The 19,387-nt window shown below is 46.0% G+C and overlaps 1 protein-coding gene across 2 annotated transcripts; it reads right to left on the minus strand.

Moving 5' to 3' along the window:
• Positions 1–374: 374 nt before the first annotated feature.
• On the minus strand, positions 375–19,312 carry MCM3 (minichromosome maintenance complex component 3). Of its 2 annotated transcripts, XM_001502932.7 has the most exons (17): positions 18,931–19,312; positions 17,756–17,868; positions 16,822–17,030; positions 16,202–16,332; positions 13,948–14,186; positions 13,362–13,470; positions 12,401–12,554; positions 11,921–12,052; positions 10,776–10,984; positions 9,260–9,434; positions 8,770–8,896; positions 7,407–7,557; positions 4,817–4,957; positions 3,757–3,860; positions 3,134–3,219; positions 2,621–2,690; positions 375–1,144 (listed from the first exon to the last, which is right to left on the minus strand). In XM_001502932.7, the coding sequence occupies exons 1-17, from the start codon at positions 19,141–19,143 to the stop codon at positions 946–948; spliced, it is 2,562 nt and encodes an 853-aa protein (XP_001502982.2). In that variant the 5' UTR covers positions 19,144–19,312; the 3' UTR covers positions 375–945. The 2 variants fall into 2 exon arrangements, with proteins under 2 accessions (XP_001502982.2, XP_070100832.1); XM_070244731.1 differs by lacking the exon at positions 17,756–17,868 and having other exon boundaries at positions 18,931–19,126.
• Positions 19,313–19,387: the final 75 nt, after the last annotated feature.

Below are 19,387 nucleotides of genomic sequence, written 5' to 3' on the forward strand. Positions count from 1 at the left end.
TCTTTATGGGTAAAACTCACAGGACTTTGAAGGGTCTCATATATCAGGTATTATTTCTCCATGAAAGGGCTTTGATTCAGGCTCAGAAACGCCAGGCAGTTAATTCTCCTGGACTTTCACTCCCTGCCCTCCTGTGGCCACATAGCTACTTCAAATCGGCAGCCTTTGGTTTGCACAATTTTAACTGATAAATGCTGGTGTCACTGAGGAAGAAAACTGCCTAAAGAGAAGACCGAACCCCCCGAGAGCATGGCAGCCTGCTGCCACCTTGTGGTGGCTTGGTGCAAACGTGGGAGCAGCGAATACAAGGCAGACCTTTCAAGCAACACAAAATGGAACGCGTCTGTGAAACCACATAGTGTTAAGGCCACGTCTATAGCATAAAAATGGGTAAGTTTATTCAATGTCTTGGATATTCAGGTCAAAAGTATGCATTAGTCTTAACTGATGCTACTGCACATAAGCTTTTTTGGCCTCCATGACTTGCCTCAGAGCTTCTCTCCAGCAGCATAAAACAATCCAAAGCCTATTCTGGACCAAAGTGCTCGGGAGGAAGAAAACAGCCAACGAACACAGAAAGGATAAACAGAAACCAAGGTGCCCCCGAAATTAATCAGAAGTCATATGTTATTTACAGCAAACAATGGTTTGGTTTGTTTGGGGATGGGAAGCAGGCAGTGTGATCCAGTCTCTTGCAATGAAGAAGCAATAGTCTTGGTCCTTCCTACTTTCTTCTCTTTACCTCACGGCAGCTTTCATTGCCCATTCCCAAGGCTTCCACCGACTCCTGATCGGCGTCATCACATGTCTCCCAACTCCAGTTCAATTAAACACTCTTATTCAGGGAATAAAGGCAAAGACTTGGGGGCAGGGCGTATGCGGTGGGGGAAGAAACACGGGAGAAACCTTCTTGGCTCAACTCCAAAGTGCAGAGATGAGGCCTCCTCAGATGAGGAAGACAATGCCCTCAGAGACCATGACCTGGTTGTCATCCTGCATCTTGCTCAGCGCAGCCTGGATCTCCGCTGAAGAGAAGGGCTCTTCTTTGTTCTGGTTGATGGATTCTGTGAGGCGATTCATGCCCACTGACTGTGCGTGAGCTTCCTGGAACACCTCCAAGAGGGCCACCTTGAATGCCTTCAACCTGACCCAGAAAGGAAAAACAGAGGAGGAGGAGTAAACAAACCCGATGCTTTCAGGCAAAATCTACTCTGGGAGAATGCAAGGTCTTAATACAGTGTAGGTGTCCCCTATATTCACACACAAATACACACACAGACACACCGCCCTGCCTCTGACGGCTGCTCCATGCCCAAGTTTCCCCTTTTGAAGCTAAACTGTTGTATTATAGAGTTTCCTGCACATTGGAAATAATAGCATTTTAAAAATCAGAGGACTTTGAGGGTGTGAGAATTGGCATTCCCATACACTGTTGGTAGAAACGTAAACTGGGATGGCGTCTTCGGGAGGCAGTCTACCAACACGTACTAAAATTTTAAAGTATAGGGGCTGGCCCCATGGCCGAGTGGTTAAGTTCGCACATTCTGCTGCAGGGGGCCCAGTGTTTCCTTGGTTCGAATCCTGGGCGCGGACATGGCACTGCTCATCAAACCACGCTGAGGCAGTGTCCCACATGCCTCAACTAGAACGACCCACAACGAAGAATACACAGCTGTGGGGGGGGCGGGGGGGGCTTTGAGGAGAAAAAGTAAGAAAATAAAATCTTTAAAAAAAAAAAACAACATTCAAAGTATATCCTGTGACCCAGAGAGTCCATTTCTAGAAATTAGCTTTACAGCTACACTTGCATCAAGTGCACAATGATAAATATAAGAATGTTTTCCAGAAAATAGCAGATTTACGGAAACTAAATGACCATCATACAAACCATCAACAAACTTTTACGCATCCATACTATGGAAACCCTGCAGTCCTCAACGAGAGAGCCAAGTGAGCTGACTCCAAAAGCGCTTGCAGAGAGAGTTCAATGGTTGTCTCCAGGGGGTAGAATTACAATTAATTTTCATGTTTTTTCCTAAATACTTTTTAATGTTTTCAAATGTCTTCAGTTAACACATCATGTTGTATGTGTATTTTAGGTATTACAGGAAAAAAAGCAAACCTTAGCCACGGAGTTTCTTTGGTGCCCAGTAAACATAAAATTTATAGATAAACTGTTTCTGAAACTTTGGTAGGAAAAATTCTTCATCTCAAAACAAACGACAATAATTTAATAAGAGAAAAAAATATATATATATATATATAAAATCTCCTACTGAGAAGAACTGAAGGTTACAGTGAGACACCAGCTTTGCCCTTGCTCTAAGCCTCTTCTCCTGACCTCACAAGGAGGTCATATGTAAAATGTCCACAGAGAGAATTATTTATAAAGCAAATGGTAAAACGTAAACAACTGGGGATCCTGGGTAAAGACCATACAAGAATTCTTTATGCTATTTCTATAACCTTTTTTAAATTTGAAATTACAATCAGAATAAGAAATGTTTTAAAATCCCCGGGCCTCCAGTTTGGAGCTCCGTGAATAAGCAGCTTGTTCATACCCTCTCCCTGGGAAGAAGGCCTGGCCCCAGCAGCACGTGGAACGCCCTTCCCTCCTCACCTGGACTCGCTCAGCTCCACCTTCTGGGGCTCCTTGGTCTCCTGGGAGTCCACCGTCTTTGGAGTGTGCACTTGAGAGGATAAACGGTTGCAGAGAGTGGGAAGACAAGGTGAAGCCATTTGCACGAACACCAGAAACTGATCTTCTCCACTCCCCAGCCCTCGTGACCCGCTCAACACTCATTCCCTAGGGCTCTCATGGGGCCAGGCAGGACAATTAGGATCAAGGACTTGAGTCAGGCAGGAGACCTTCCACAGACGTTACCTAGAAAGCTTACATCAGGCTTGGCAAAGAGTACAGTGCACTAAGGAGAAAGCAAACAACCGAGCAGAGCTCATTCTCCCAAGTTTTCACCGTGGGTTTCCCCTGAGGTTCTCTTGTGACAAACGTCTTGGACGCAGGGCCCCAAGCAGGGAGCCAAAAGCGGGCCCGCCAGCACGCAGTGCACAGAGCAACTACAAAAGTCAGGAGCCAAAGGAACCACTCCCTTGTCAAGAGGGGATGCTCACTCACCTTGAGGCATTTCCTCCTCTGTGTCACTGAAGTCATAGGGGTCATAGGAGTCCCCATCTTTGGCATCTGAGTGACGAGTCTTCCTCCTAAAATACCCACAGCAGTTAGGAGAAAGGCTCTGGGGAGACCCATCCTGTGCCTCCAACCACAGAAAAAAGAGATTAGAACCATCTGCAATCAAAGTGAAATACCAGGCCGAGGCCCATACAAGCTTACTTCTTCTCAAACAGACCGAAAGTCTCTAGACCAGAACACAAACAGGCCCTGCATCCCAAGGCTCTTTCTCCTCACCACCCACCACTGTAAATTCAACCACAGGCCTGAGAGGGAAAACTGCCTTGAGGAAAGGATTCTGAAATGTATCTTCAAAACCTCTGAGTGGGTTCCTGCTCCTGCTACTTAGCATTTCTTTAGCAGGAGAGAGGTCAAATGCACCCAATGGAGGGGCGCGCTCACTCTCCCCTCTGCCTGGGTCACCTTCACTCACACACCCTGCAGGTCTGGACAGACACCTTTTCCCGAAAGAACCAGATGTTACCCAGCAGCGCTTGATCCACCCTCCACCTCTCTCCCCAGCCCTAACTGGAAGTCTGTTTATCTCACTTCTCTTTGCCCCACCTTACCTCTTCCTCCTCTGCTCTTGGTCCTCCTGGCTTTTCTCCTCTTCATCTTCCGTCTCCGATTCATCCTCATTTCGCTTCTTACGTTTCTTCTCCTTCTCCAGAACCTAGGACCAAGCCAAGTATGGGTAGGCAGCGAGGTCACTGACCCCAGGGAACTGAGTTACAGCCCTTCTGCACCATCAGCACAAATGCCTCCCACGGGTCTAACGACTCACTTAGCCTCTCTTGTCCCCGAGTCCCAGGACCAGGGGCAGGGGGATAGGCTGCCACTCATCTCTAAAAATGCTGGGAAGTCTCAGTCTTTCACATAGTAGGTACTCAATTGAGTGTTTACTGAATAAAGAAAGGAATAAAAAAAAAATTCCAGCCTATAATGGTTAAGGGGAAAACAATTCATTTCCTTGTAAATTAGGTGTTTAATTGAAATTTAAGACAACCCCCTTCCTAGCAAAGAGAAAATGCCAGGAAAAGCTTAGCAGACCCAAAACTAAACACCAATGGGCTATAATTTACCAGATTGGTGAGAGGGTGGGCAACGAGGAAAAGGGAGTCAAGACGTCAAGGCTTGGTGTCTTAAATGACAGAGATGCAATGTCACAAGTAGAAACAGGGAAACAGGATGAGAAGCAAGTTTGAGAGGTCAAGTTTTGACGTGAGTTTTTGAGGTGCTAACGGGACATCTGGAGAGACTGCCAAAGGGAAAGGTACAGAGGCAAAAGGAAGATTGTCAAGGTCAATCCTTTGGAAACACCTACTTTTTCAAGGGCAAAGGAAGCAGGAATAGAAAGAGAAGCAGTTGACTGAAGGTCAACACGTCAATTAAACCAGAATCTCTGGGGCCTCTAGGAGCTCTGGCATCAGTATTTTAAAGCTTTCCAGCTGGTTCTCACGTGCAGCCAGGATTGAGAGCCACAGGTGCCACAGGTCCCAGAGAAAGGAGAGAAGCCGACTGCACAGTGGCAGACATGCTACCGTCTGTGGATGGGCCGAACGCTGTGAGGCCTGAGCACCAACGGTGTACTCAGAAGAGCCTCTCACGCCCAAGCATCTGAATCCTCACCTTCTTGAAGTAGGCGTACTGGACCAACTCCACAGCTTCCTCGGCGTCCTGCAGGTCCACCGTCTTGCTCATGCGAGCCTTGGCATGGGCTGTGGCTAAGCGAATCAGAGTTTCCAGCGTCCGGGCTGTAACTGGAGATGTCTGGGGGTTAGAGAACAAGGGCAGATTATATTTCCAGAATGCGCTAGGCAAGCCCATCACTCCAGCTGCCCGGAAAAGGGAATAAACACCACCAGGAAAGAAAGGATTCCAGAGCTCTGTGTTCTCTAGAAACACCACAGAAAATCCAGAAAGATAAAAACGATCAAATACGTGTGAGAGTGTTGAGGGAGGGAGCAGCAGGTGACAGGGAAAAAGAAAATGAGGCAACTTGCAGCTAGAAAGATAAAAGGCTAGAAAGAGTACAACAGTGAAGGAAGAAAAATCATTCTTTATCACAGGCCTACAATGCACCGAGAACACTGCTTTTATATTCCCGTGTCATTTAACGCTCTTAAAAACTTAGAGAAGTTTTAGACATGAGGAAAATGAGACTCAAAAGAGCTCCATGGAATTTGTCCAAGGTCACACTAAGGGAGGGGTGTGAAAGGGGTCATCTGAGGACAAATCTTGAAAATCTGGGTAAACTCACTTAGGTCAAGAAGAGGAGCACAACTCTGACATGTTCTTATCAAGTGGTTCTCACGGGGGGGCCGGGGGGGCAGGTATAGACCAAACTGGGGCACTTTCATCTTTTCCTATGCTCTTGTCTGAATGGCATCCCCGGCCTAATGAATCAGGATGTCTGTGTTCAGACCACGCATCTGCACTTTTCAAGTTTCTGGTGATTCTGACGTGCCATCTTAATTAAGCATCCCTGACATCATCCAAGCTTCTCATCTATGGATAAAGAAACTGTGACCTGACAGGTGAAAGGATCTGTGCAAGGCCCTAAAGTTAGCTGAAGACCTGGGATCAGAACAGGGGGCTAGTTCCTTCCACCACACCTCCCCGTCTCCCACTGCATGACACTTCAGTGATGTTATCTGCTAACTAAAAAAATTCACCAAATCATTTAATAATTTAGAAAGCTATCTGGAAAAGAAAAAAAAAAGATTAAAAAGATGGCAACAGTTGTTAGCTCAGGTGCCAATCTTTAAAAAAAAAAAGAAAGCTATCTGAGTTTGGAAGTTATACACTCCATTATAAACTCCGGTTTTTGAATCACCTAAAAAGCTAGTGAAATCCTAGCCTGCACTAGCAAAACGAGAGAATCCAAATGGAGGATTTACCAAGCCCACTAAGACCACAACTAAAACAGTGTACTGAGTTCAGTGGGAGCCTTTGACACACTGGAACACGTTCACGAGAGGAGAAACAGTGAAAAAGAAAGGGGGAAGTTTAATCTGAAGAAGACAAGTCATACACAATCTCCAGAAAACAAAATTAAGACCCACGGATAGAAGTCATGGGAAAGCAGGTTTAAGCGCAATACACAGAAGAAAATTCTAACATTTCCATGCAGTGATGTAACAGGCATACTGTCACTGGAGGGTCAAGAACTCCAAGCTGGAATTTCAGAAGGTAGAATTCCTGTCCTGAGTGTGAGCCTGGAGTAGGTGATCTGGGACCAGGTCTAAATCCAAAAGCCTGTGTCTCTGTCACAGAGGAGGGCTTTGGACTTGGGTCTGTCTGCTGTGAACTGTATACGAACTATGCTGCCTCAAAAGATTCAGATAAACCCATGAGCAGCTACACTAGGTTTCTAGAAATAGCTTTGGATAACCATCACAGCTGCCCAACTCCTAACCATCTGTCAAAGTGCAGCCCAAACATCACACTCTCTGGAAATCGTTTCCTGACATTCACACCCGCTTCTGGAAAGTCTAAAGGAAAAATTAATGGCTTCTTTATCTGTGCTCCAATAGTCTTTCACATTCAGTCCTTTTTAGGTACACCATGGTACATATTTACAAATATGTATGTCTGATCTTTCCATCTACCTTTCTGCCTCCCCGTTCCCGATCTGAGCTCTTTGAGGACAGCTCTTATTTTAACACTGCATGTAAAAACAGGGGGCCAGCCTGGTGGTGCAGCGGTTAAGTTTGCACGTTCCGCTTTGGCAGCCTGGGGTTCACCAGTTTGGATCCCGGGTGCGGACATGGCACCACTTGGCACGCCATGCTGTGGTAGGCGTCCCACATATAAAGTAGAGGAGGATGGGCATGGATGTTAGCTCACGGCCAGTCTTCCTCAGCAAAAAGAGGAGGATTGGCAGCAGTTAGCTCAGGGCTAATCTTCCTCAAAAAAAAAAAAAAGAGACTAGTCCAGTTCCCAGAAGTCACTAATATGTTTGCTGAATGAATTACAGCTTCTGGAGGCCAATGTCTTTTGAAGTAATCAGACACATGTTATCTCTGGGGTTCTCATTTCATTTTCCTTTGCAAAAGGAAATGATTAAAATTGTGTTAACAGGAAGCCCTTCGAACCAGAACGAAAAGGTAAGCAATCACTCTGTGAAAATGCCTTCAGCGCTCTCAGATGGTAGAGACTCCTTCCCCAGCCATATACCTAAGGGACTCCCAGGTCCATCCTCCCTCTGGGGACTCACCCTGGCGGTGTCCGAGCTCATGCTGTCTTGGCTGCGCAGGCGGGAGTACTCTTCTGCAATGTAAGCAGCTGACTCCTGTGTTAGGATGGGCTTGATGATTTTGGCCACGTGGATGTACTTCTTCATGAAAGCTGCATTCACCATCTTCTCCCTGGACCCATACACAGTGAATTCCACTTCCCTGCCACACCTCAGCCCCTGCCTGGGGAGTAGCTTTGCCTCTCCTCAGAGAAGTCAAGGTCAAGAAGCAAAGCAGAGAGACAGCCTAGAACCCATTTTCATAAATCCCATTTAGAAGGCCATGTAGAAGGCCCTTTCACATATTTTTAAATAATTCTACAGGCATTACTTAGGTATTATTTGTGAGGTAGGGAGTTTAGGTATTATTTGCCCTATTTTATAGGTGGGAAAAGTATGGCTCAGAGAAGCTAAAATGGACTCGAATTCAGTTTTCTGACTCCAGATTCTGTGTTCTTAAACTAACAGGTCTGAAGATTATGCTATGCTTCTTACCGTACCACAGCCAAAAAGAGGTCCAGGATCTCACATTTCATGCTGTGAGCACCTAATCACAAGTCCCCTTTTTCCAAATCCACTTGCAAAGCCTCCAATGCTTGCTGTCTACTGACCCTTCACCATAAACTCAACACAAATAGCTATGTGACTTATGTAGTCCTTCCTATGTGAGGGTGACATCACACACCCACCATCAGTTAGGCATGTCGTCATGTTCTATTTTAGGAAAAGATCAGAACCTAAGCTTAATCACCCACAAACATTTACAAGGCAACTGGCCAGGAAAAAGGGGGTATCTGTGGATCCAGGAAATACAACAGACCCGCAAGGTGATTCCAAGCATGACCTTTGCCGGGGCAGCATATATATGCACACTCTAATATGACACAACATTATATATACACGTGCTCTAATATGACACATTATATTATATATACACGTGCTCTAACATGACACATTATATATACACACACGCTCTAACAGGACACATTATATACATACACACATGCTCTAACATGACACATTATATACACACATGCTCTAACATGACACAACATGTATACACACATGCTCCAACACGACACAACATGTATATGCACATGCTCTAACATGACACAACATGTATACGTGTATGTTCTAGCATGTCGCCACATATACACATGCTCTAACGTGGCACAACATGTGTACACACGTGCTCTAACATGACACAACATGTATACACACATGCTCTAACATGACACAGCATATATACACACATGCTCTAACATGACACAATATATATACACGCATGCTCTAACGTGACACAAATCGCAGGTTCCTGCAAGGGAAAGGTATGAGGAATGCTCACTTTTTCTTCTTGGTCCCATGCAGAAGGTTGTCATGCTTCTCATAAATCTGGGTGTCCTGCTGGTCTTCCTGGCTAAAGTTGGGATCGTCTGTAGCCAGGATATCCACAGCACTACCCAAAGGCATAGCTAGAAAACCCAAGTCGAGAGAAAGGCAGAGTAAGAAAGAGCTTAACCCAGGGGAAATTGCTTCTTCTATAGCAAAGGAAGGGAAGAGAGACAAGACTCACAAAGCAAGGACCCAGAAGGAAAGAGACTTGTGGAGCACACAAATAAGGAAAGTGGAACCACCTGCCACACAGAAGATGCTCAAAGGTGTTCCCAGACCCAGAAATAGACAAAAGACACACCTTAGGATACCCTCTAGTGAGCAAGAAGAGGAGGTGGCCAGGTAGACAAAGGCATCTTCAACATCAACCCAGACACTAAAATGCCCACCAGCTGGGTTAAGCCAGAGATAACAGCCCTTCCTTACTCTTCTCATGGCCTCACCATCGCCATCCTGCTCCCCAGGTGCCCTGTAACGGTGCATCCTAAGGACATGGTCCGAGATCTCCCGATCCTGCTCAGGGTCCATCTGATCCAGCATGATGAAGAGCAAGTCAAATCGGGAGAGCAGGGAGTCCTGCAGCCCGATGTTCTCCATAGGGGTCTTGTACTGATCATACTGGGAAACATAAAATAGGAAAAGTAGAGGGATATCAATAGGAAGAAAGGACAAGGAGGCTGGAAGGATTCTGGGAGTGAGAATGGAAGACTAGACCTTAAAGAAAAAAGACAAGAAGCAGTGAAGTATTTCAAAGCTATTAAAATATTTAATTCATCTCTTCTACCTGCAACCGTTTTCTAACTGAAGCTCAGGTGACCTGAGCGAACTCAGAGCGCTGCTCCTTCTTCCAAACAAACAGAGCCCCACCTCCTTGCTTAGTCGCTGCTAAGAGGACGAGTGAGGGTCTCAAAACCAGCCTCCTCCTTCCCAATGCTCCTTTCATTCCCAAGGCAGCATCAACCCCGAAAGATGATTCCCTCTCCCCTACCTGTTATAAAGGCAAGACAAGCTGGCCACACCAGAAGCACCTGGAAACTTTGGAGTCCCTTACTCAGAAGGTAGTGACTAAGATCTCGACGAAAATGGTCAATACAATACCCATTGTGAGGATGGAAAGAGTTGATAAATATAAAGTATTTGTAAGTATTAGTATTACTATGGTACAGTCGTTGAAGAGGACAATTTGGCAATCTCTTCCAAAATAGAAATGAATACGACTCTTGATCTAGTAATGCCAGTGCTGGGTATATCCCTAAATGTGTAACGAAACACAAATAAGGGGGATGTTCACTGCAGCTTCATCCATAATAGCAGGAGGGATAAGGGGAAAACACCAGTGCCCATCAAACGGAGACCAGCAAAACAAATTACTATAAATCCATACAGTGGAATATAGCTGTTCAAAAGGGAAAACTCATCAAACCTCAAGTGGGATAAATATTAAAGATTACACCAAGCACATCATAGCCACACTAAAAAACAAAGATAAGTAGATGAATTCTTAAGGAAGAGACTGTGTATGTGCTGGTACATGTTTAAGTTTTTGTTTCCTGAAACACTCAAGAGTTGTTAGTGGCTATCTCTTGAGAAAGGAATAGGAGGGAAGGCTTTCAATGTCCATGCTATACCTCTCCGCTCTGTTTACAATCCTCCTACCACGTGCACGTGGTACTTTTACTAATGTCAATACAAGTTACCTGCGTTGTGAGACTGCAGAATATTTTTGTTTTCTTTCTTGTATTTTTAAAAAGTTATCTTAAATGAATAACTTCCCAGGGGATTCTGACGTGTACCAGTGCGTGAGGTGGCCCTAAACCAAGGACAGTAATAAGATGACAAGCTTACTTTTGTCTTTGGCCTGTTATTCCCCTGGGTCACCTAGAATAAACTTCTCAGCCCAGTTACTCAGCAAAACTCAATGAAAGTGAAGACAATGGTTAATGGCCCGATTCTGCTCACCCTGCCATAGACGGGGTTGGCAGCTGCTAAAACACTGCAGCGGGCATTCAGTCGAGCATGGATGCCAGCCTTGGCGATAGTGACTCGACCCTGCTCCATCACTTCGTGGATGGCCGTGCGGTCCATGTCAGACATCTTGTCAAATTCATCGATGCAAACCACACCTCGGTCAGCCAGGACCATGGCCCCCGCTTCCAGACGACGCTCCCCTGGGAAGTGGGGAGATAGAAATGCATGCCACTGTCCAGGTTGTAGGGGACAGAGAGGAGAGATTTCAATTTCCTCCCACACACTTCTCACTATTGCACAAGAGACACAGCGGTCAGCTCCTAGAGACTTAGAGGAAACCCTGGTGGGTCATCTTTTCAAGCTCCAGTCTGAGTCCTCCTTGTTGCACTTTGACCCCAAAGCAGCTAGACTCTGACAAACTTCCTTCAAAGATTTCCTCTCTTCATCCTCATCCTTAAGTGATTTCCCAACTACATCTCTGTCTCTTTTCACAAGTCTTTGGGGACGGCCAGTGGTGCAGCGGTTAAGTCGCACGTTGTGCTTCTCGGCAGCCCGGGTTCGCCAGTTCGGATCCCGGGTGCGGACATGGCACCGCTTGGCACGCCATGCTGTGGTAGGCGTCCCACATATAAAAAGTAGAGGAAGATGGGCACAATGTTAGCTCAGGGCCAGGCTTCCTCAGCAAAAAGAGGAGGACTGGCAGTAGTTAGCTCAGGGCTAATCTTCCCTAAAAAAAAAAAAAAAGACCCTCAAAAAAAAAAAAAAATAGAGGAGGACTGGCAGCAGTTAGCTCAGGGCTAACCTTCCTCAAAAAAAAAAAAAACAAATCTTTGCATCCCTTCCTCAAATTTTTAAAATAGTACAATCTTCATTTTTATTTTCCTTCCAATTTGCTAAGCTTTCTCCTTTGAAACACTTTTAAATAACTCTTTCAAATAGCCTTCTAGGAGACATTCTTGTCAACAGAGGGGCATCCAGAGACTTAAATAATTCACCTAATGCCAGACACTCACTCCTCTATAATCTGGCCCAATCTAACCTCTCAAGTGTATCTTCCTAACATGAGCCGGTGCCAAGTTCAGGGAATTATGCTCCATCTCACTGCTGGACCGTAGCCAAGGACACGCGACCTTTACCTGTTTCCTGGTCCGTGGTGACAGCGGCCGTCAGACCCACTCCAGAGGAGCCGCGGCCAGTGGTGGGGATAGCCCGGGGTGCGGTGCAAAGCACATAGCGCAGAAGCTGAGACTTGGCAACGGACGGGTCTCCTGTAATTGGACAGGGGCAGGCGGACTCACTAGGGACTCCCCGGCCCCCCAACAAGTCCTGCTTTCCCAGCACAGCTCCGAGCATAACAGAAATATACAGTAACTGGGTGTTTATTATCTCCTTCGCTTTTCCTTTACCATTCACAGCAGAATATATTTGAGATCTTATAAATCCGGAAACCCAAAAATGATGATGATAATGAAAAAAAGATTCATTTTAGCCTTTTGCCCTCTGATAGCACTGAAATACAGACAGGTACAGAATACACAAGCTGACAGGTCATACATTCCCACAACCACCCTCCACAAGGGAAGACAAGAGCCTAAAGCAAATCCCCAACACCATACCTATCAGAAGAATATTGATGTCCCCACGGATGTGGCTGCCATTTTCTAAGTCTCGTTCCACCCCTCCCAAGAGCAGGCAGAGGATCGCCTTCTTGACATAGTCATGCCCATGGATACTAGGGGCCAGCGACCTGGCCAGCTGGTCAAAGATATCCTACGGGAGGAATAACCAATGGAGTGAAAAGCCTAATGAGATTCAGCGGGGTGTGGCAGAGCTCCACTTTACACTTTAGCCTAGAGAGAACGCTTAAAGAAACACACAAAGATAGACACTGTTTCTAACTGTAAAATCTTCTTCTCGAAGACAAATTACATTGATCAGACCATTGTCAGAACAGACACAGAGGAAACCTAGACTCTAAAACTTGCTTAGAGGTTGAATATTTAAGAAAAAAAGTGATCCCTGACCAAAATTGAAATCTGTTTCTCTTTATACTCCTCATTGATATAAATCAATAAATTATCTTAATTTTTAAGCCAAAAAAAAGTGTTTCCAGGTTGAAAGCATTTTAGGTTTAATAAGAATGTGTACTGCGTTTCAGCAGTAACTTTTATCACACATGCATATATTTTGTTCCCTTCTAAATGTGGACATTCTATCTTTAAAAAAATCAAAAAACAAATTAGAGAACTAAAACAAAAATCACACACTATTTGGAGCAGCAGCGCACCGCCGAGGTGTCAGTGTGCACTCACTGGCCCAACGACTGATGCTCTAGCTCCTCGTCTGATGTTTGTATTAGGTTCACTTAGCAGCCCAGCAGCAGCACAACAGAAATATTACAGAACAAACAACAAACACAGCCTTTTACTTGCTGACTGGTCCAAACCAGAAGCTAGCACCAAATACTTCAGAGGAAAAACCCTGACCTTCCTCCTGATCCAGCACAAAGACGGCCAGGCCCAAAAATGACCCACATGAATCCATCCCCGCCCTCAAGTTTCTACAGCGGGCCCAGACCTTGGAACGGGTTTTACTGAACTTCTTGATCTTGGCTATATCCTCAGCAGAGAACGAAGGCTGAATGTCCTTGCTCAGGTGCTTCACGTTGCAGGCAAGCAGGACCGTCCTGGGACAGAGAGAGGAGGAAGCCGGCTATTGTCAATTCCTAACATCAGAGCCTTTTTAGGCCGCTAATCTAGAACAGCAAATTGGAAAAGAGGAAAAGAAAGGCTGTTCTGTATTCTGCAACTGATTCTCTCTTAGTCTAGGACATAAATACGCTGATGATGCCTCAGCTGAGGAAGTTCTCATCTCCCCTGACACAGAGCTTCAGACAGGAGTGTGAGTGCGAAGGAGGCGGGAATCCATGAGGGACCCCCAGGTAAGCCAGGAGGCTATAAGCACATCCCCACTAACTCCCACTTTTAGCAGAAGATAGTATCACCAGTTTTATCTGATAGAAAAGAGGTACCCCATCTCCCAGGCAGGTAGAGTGCTCCACCTGTCTAACAGAACTCTCCAGAATATGGCACACTGGAGAAAGAATACTAGCAGAAATGCAAGCTGCCAGCAGTACTCCAAACACCTCAGACTGACCCTTTACCTGAAGGTGCCCGAGGTGTAGCCTCCCTTCTTTCCAGGAAGGCAGCGGTAGGTCCCCACCACCTGGATTCGGTCACCAGGCTTCACTTTATCCACCAGGTCATCATCCAGAATGACGTCCACAGAGCGGGGAAGCTGGCCGGCGGGGGCCTTCTCTGGCATCTCCTGGATGGTGATGGTCTGGTGGTCCTTGTAGACAGAAAGGCCATATTCCGTCTCAAGGGGATTGTTTTCCTCATCCTGGAAAAGGAACGTAGGAAAGCAGAGTTACCTCAGCTCTGTCTTAGAATGTCATTTGTTGTAGGAAACAAATAGCATTTGGAGATGACCTCATGGGATTTTAGTATCCAGGAACAAAAAAAGCCAAATATCTCCTCCAGCTTTTTCCATCCCTATCTGTTCTAGAAACAAACCACCTAATGGAAGGGGCAATCTACAGTCTGAAGGGACCATGGCTAGATTAACAAGTAAATTCAGATTCTTACTCCCCCTTCTACAGCCGACTATATGCTTACACTATGATGTGGTATTTCCACTCCTAGGTAATATCCAACAGAAACGTTCACCCAAAGCCATGGACTATGTTCACAGCAGCACAACTGCTAACAGCCCCAAATTAGAACACATCCAAATGCCATCAACAGGATGGTTAAATCAATGTGGTACATTCATACAAATGAATACTATATAGCAGCCAAAATGTATGAAGCACACCTACACACAACATGCATGAATCTCACAAACAAAAGCCAACAGAGTATTTAGATAAAACATAAAAACAGGCAAAAGTAATCCACGCTGTTAGATATCAGGATAGGGTTACTCTTGGGCAGTGTGGGCCCTGAAGAGGGACTTCTGAGTACTGATGGGGTTCTGCTCCCTGGTTTGGATGCTGATTTTACAGGTATATTCAGCTTGTGAAATTTCATCAAGCTGTAAACTGATGTGAGCTTTCCTGTATGTGTACCAAACTTTAGTAAAAAGATATTCAAACTTTTACTTCCTTGCCGTTTTAATTTTCTAAAAACACAACAGGTATCACTTATTGAGTGCTTACCACGTGCAAGGCACTGAGCTGTTATTTCTTCAAACAGCCTCAGGTAATCATTACAACAACTCGGTAAAGCAGGTATTTTTCACATTTTACACATAAAGAAACGGAGGCTGGGAGAGGTTACCAAGGTCACACAGCAAGCAGCAGAGCCAGGATCGAGGCTGATGGAACCTCAAAGCCCGTGCTCTTAAGCACCACACAGATGACCTCCAGAGACCTGGTCCCACATAGCTCTGGGCTCAGGCAAAGAAGCATGACCACAGTAATCAGAGAAGAGTACTCCCTGAGTACTTCCCCGAGAAGAAATTTTAGAAAGTAGGACTCTCGATGAAAAAGAGAGTAGGGTGACTTAGAGAATGCAAATGGCCTGGAAGTAGAAATACATGGGCCCTAGTCCTTAAGGCCAGCACTAAGTGGGACCATAAGCAAGGCATTTAACCTCTTGGAATCTCAGCATTTCATGTGGAGGGAGACTAAACGATTCTAACGTAAGTTCCAGTTATAATTCCAAGATACTCATTCTTGTTTGAGTTGTTTATATGTCAAGATTCCTCCAACAGCTGATAAAATTGAAGACAAGGACCGGGTCTTATTTATATCTGCGTCCTCCATAGCGCCCAACAATTCTCTGGATACAGTAGCTCTCAATTAAAATTTGATGGTGGGGACAGGTGTTCTTTGATAGAATGAGTTCAGACATTAAGCAGTCTATTAATCACCCTTTTTTGCCTGTTAAGTAAAGCATCATATTGTCCTCAATTCAGATTAATCTAAACACTAAGAATAAAGCGACTTCCTAGGCCAACCTTCTCTCAAACCCACAGTAAAATACTTGCAAAGATTACACACTAACATGATAGCATGAGTATTTTCTCATATTACTTTAAGTAAATTATAAAATTATACTTTTTACTATAACTTTGCTAAAAAGATCAATGTAGATTAGATGGGTTTTTTTTCCTTTCAACTCTTTAATAATTTTCTAGAGTGCAAATTTATTCTTTTTTAAAAAAGCAAGAATTGTGGACTTTCCATTTTAGACTCTGGCTAGCAATCAATCTTCCCTTTAAATGAACCCTTAATCCTTACTTTTCGCCCTTTCTACTTCTAGAAGACTTCAGATATCACCCAATGACTTGCATCAAAACATTCACCTTTAACCCCAGCCTCCAAAGAGGCCCGATCAATTCATCGCCCTCACCTTGGTGGGATAGACAGAGCTGGAGGGAAAGGCCACCAGGGTGGTGAGATCGGAATATCGGCGCTCTATGGTCTTCTTGGTGGCAGGACAGTAGTGGACACTGCGGACAACTTTGGGACGAACTAGAGAGCCTAAGAATGGAAAACATGCATATAAAGTCATCCCACTAGACAGTGACAGAGGTGGGATCTAACCCAGGCGAACCTACGCTGACTCCAAATACTGTGTTCTTCCAACTAGCTTAAGCTATTTCAATAACACTTGTCATTTATTCATTTTTATATTTCTAACCAGAACATCACCATATCCATGTAAAACTTTAAGTACAACTGATCCCAACTGAGAAACAGTAGGAGTTCAGAGTTAGAATGAGAAGACTGTCAAAAGCCAAGACTCCTCCACTCTCAGCGGAATTCATCATTCTGCTAGCACAGGTGGTCACTCAAGGTTCCCCTAATCACTGTGCCCACTCAGAGCCCCCCCCAGTTTCACCCCGAAACTTCAATGCTCCTCCCTTCTGAAGCCCCAAGCTCCCCAGCTCTACTCTGCCTCTCCTGCTTTCCCACGCCCCCAAGTCTATCCCACCTCCATTCCCTTAGCCCCCACCTTAACCCACTCACACTTAGTGACAATGCCCTCCACACAGACTACACAGCTGAGGAAGCAGGAGGTAAGAGTCCGGGGAGACACGTGCTTGGAGCCAAAGCTGCCCTCCAAGCCTATGTAGAACTCCTCATACTGCTTGGCATAGGTAGCATCAATGGAGGCCACAAAATCCTTTAAGGCCCGCTGGAAGGCGACCAGCTCCTCAAAGGCATTGCTCAGGAGGCTAAATATGGGCAAGAGAAAGAGTAATTAGGCAGAAAGCAGAGCTCAAAAGAACTGACCCTCAGAACAGAAGTGAACATTCTTAGATGAGGAAGGCCAAGGAGTGAAAATCCTAGCTCCTACCTGCCCCTGCCATCCTCCCAGGCTCAGTGAACCACCTCAGAACCAAGGGCCAACTTGAATTCAACTTATCAAAGATGTAGAACTGATACTCAGGTAAACACGGAAGGAGGAGCTCTTGAGAGGAGCTGAAGAAGGACCCTCAAGAGCTCCTCCTTCCATGTTTACCTGAGTATCAGTAACGCCCACCACCTACTTTTGGAAGAAGATAAAAACATAGGAGCAGGTGAGGCAAAGAGTGCTTCTAGGTCAAAAATATCTCATCCAGGGGGCTGGCCCCATGGCCGAGTGGTTAAGTTCGCGCGCTCCGCTTGCAGGCGGCCCAGTGTTTCGTTGGTTCGAATCCTGGGCGCAGACATGGCACTGCTCGTCAGACCACGCTGAGGCAGCGTCCCGCATGCCACAACTAGAAGAACCCACAATGAAGAATACACAACTATGTATCGGGGGGCTTTGGGGAGAAAAAGGAAAAAATAAAATCTTTAAAAAAAAAAAAATATCTCATCCAGGTCCTCTCCAGGGAAGCCCGTTCCAATCTGGGGGAGAGAGAGGGGAGCCATTCTCACCCAGAGCCAGGACATCCCCTTGGAAACCCTTGCCACTCACCGGTTGGCCCTCTTCTCATTTTTCCTGCGCAGGTCATTCACGTTGACAATCAACCGGGCTTGGTTGTCACTGATCAGCTCCCGAACTTTGCTCTGATAAATTCCCTGGTCTTCCTGCAAAATAGCCACCACGTCTAACAACAGCCACAAATTCAAACAATGTTTTTAAACAGAGGCAGCCCTTGCAGCAAGAAAAATAAGTCAATCTCTGCGGTAGAGCTGAACTCCAATTTCTCCCTTATTTTCACTCCCTAGCCTCAGATTCCAAATACACCCTAAGAGGCCAGTATAGGAATGATCAAGACTTCCTCCAGCTCCATGCTATTATTCCTTACGTCATTAACAGCTTTTCTGTATGCAGTCACTTCTCAACCTTTAATGTGGAATTAAAAAGAACTCATAAGAAGGACAGTAAGTAAAAACGTTGTTAAAAATGTAAATTAAACAGGCTTTTAATATTCATATTAAAATGACTTCATTTAAGACTTATGTACAGAATTAAAATATTTTATTTCCCGATCATCTATATGATATGGAAAAGAGTTCTCATAGCCAGACCTAAAGGAGTTGGGAGGCTTAGCTATTTGTTTACAGGCACAGCATTATCATCCCTTCAAGATGCTTCACCAACATTCTATGACTTTCAATTTGGGTTGCGTACAAAGCCCCTTTTTCCTGCATACCAGACACTTTGTGCATCTTACCTGGTAGTGAAAAAGAATGCGGCCAAATGAGGAAGTCTTCCTCCGGGCAGGAAGTCAGTCGCTAAAATCTGGAGACCCTAACACGCGGCGGGTCACTACAGTTCTACAGCCATCCTTCCTCCTCCCTCTCCCCAAATGATGAGAGCAAGAAGCGATTTAAGGGTCAAAGGGGGGCTTTGCCACTTTATGTGTACTTAAAGGAAAGCTGTCGCCCTTCTCGAGCCCCGGCCATCGTTAGTACTTGGGAGAAAGTTACAGGACCGCGCGTACAGAAAGCCACTGACGACCGACTGCCCCGCCGGAAAAGCGACAAGATGGAGGTGGAGGGCTCCTGAGCCGAGCCCCGGCGGTCCTCCCGCTCCCCGCCCAGCTGCTCTCGGCGTGGAGCGGCGTCCCGCATGGCCTCCCTCGGCCCGTCCGCGTCCCCAAGGACCCCAAGCGCCAGAGTCTCGCGACCGGGCGCCCCCCTCACCTCGTCATCCAAGAAGTCCAGGTAATCTCGCTGAGCCTCCCGCAGCTCCACATCGTCCAGCACCACCGTGCCCGCCATGCTCGCCCCCTCGAAACTGCCTCCTCCCGAGTGGCGCGGAGGGTCCCTGGGTGACCCCGCCCCGGCGCGAAAACTTCCGAACTTTTCCCGCCACCAAAGGTTACCCTGAGGAAGGGGCGGGGGCTCTAGGAGCATTTCTACATTCTGATTGGCTGAAACCCCTGACGCCAGAATAGTGAGTATCCAATCGAGAGCTGCTTCTTCTTCGCGTTTTCCGAGGGGCGCCTCGCGGTGGCGGGAAATGTGCCATCCGGGGCCCTCTGTTTCTCCCCTCCCGGCTGCGCCCTCACTGACGGGAAAACTGACCAATGGAGCCAAGCAGAGGCGAGTGGAGCCTGATCATTGGGCAGCCCAAGGCGGGACAGACCGGGAAGGGATG

The sequence above is a fragment of the Equus caballus genome, chromosome 20 (assembly GCF_041296265.1).
Source record: "Equus caballus isolate H_3958 breed thoroughbred chromosome 20, TB-T2T, whole genome shotgun sequence".
Lineage (NCBI taxonomy): Eukaryota > Metazoa > Chordata > Mammalia > Perissodactyla > Equidae > Equus > Equus caballus.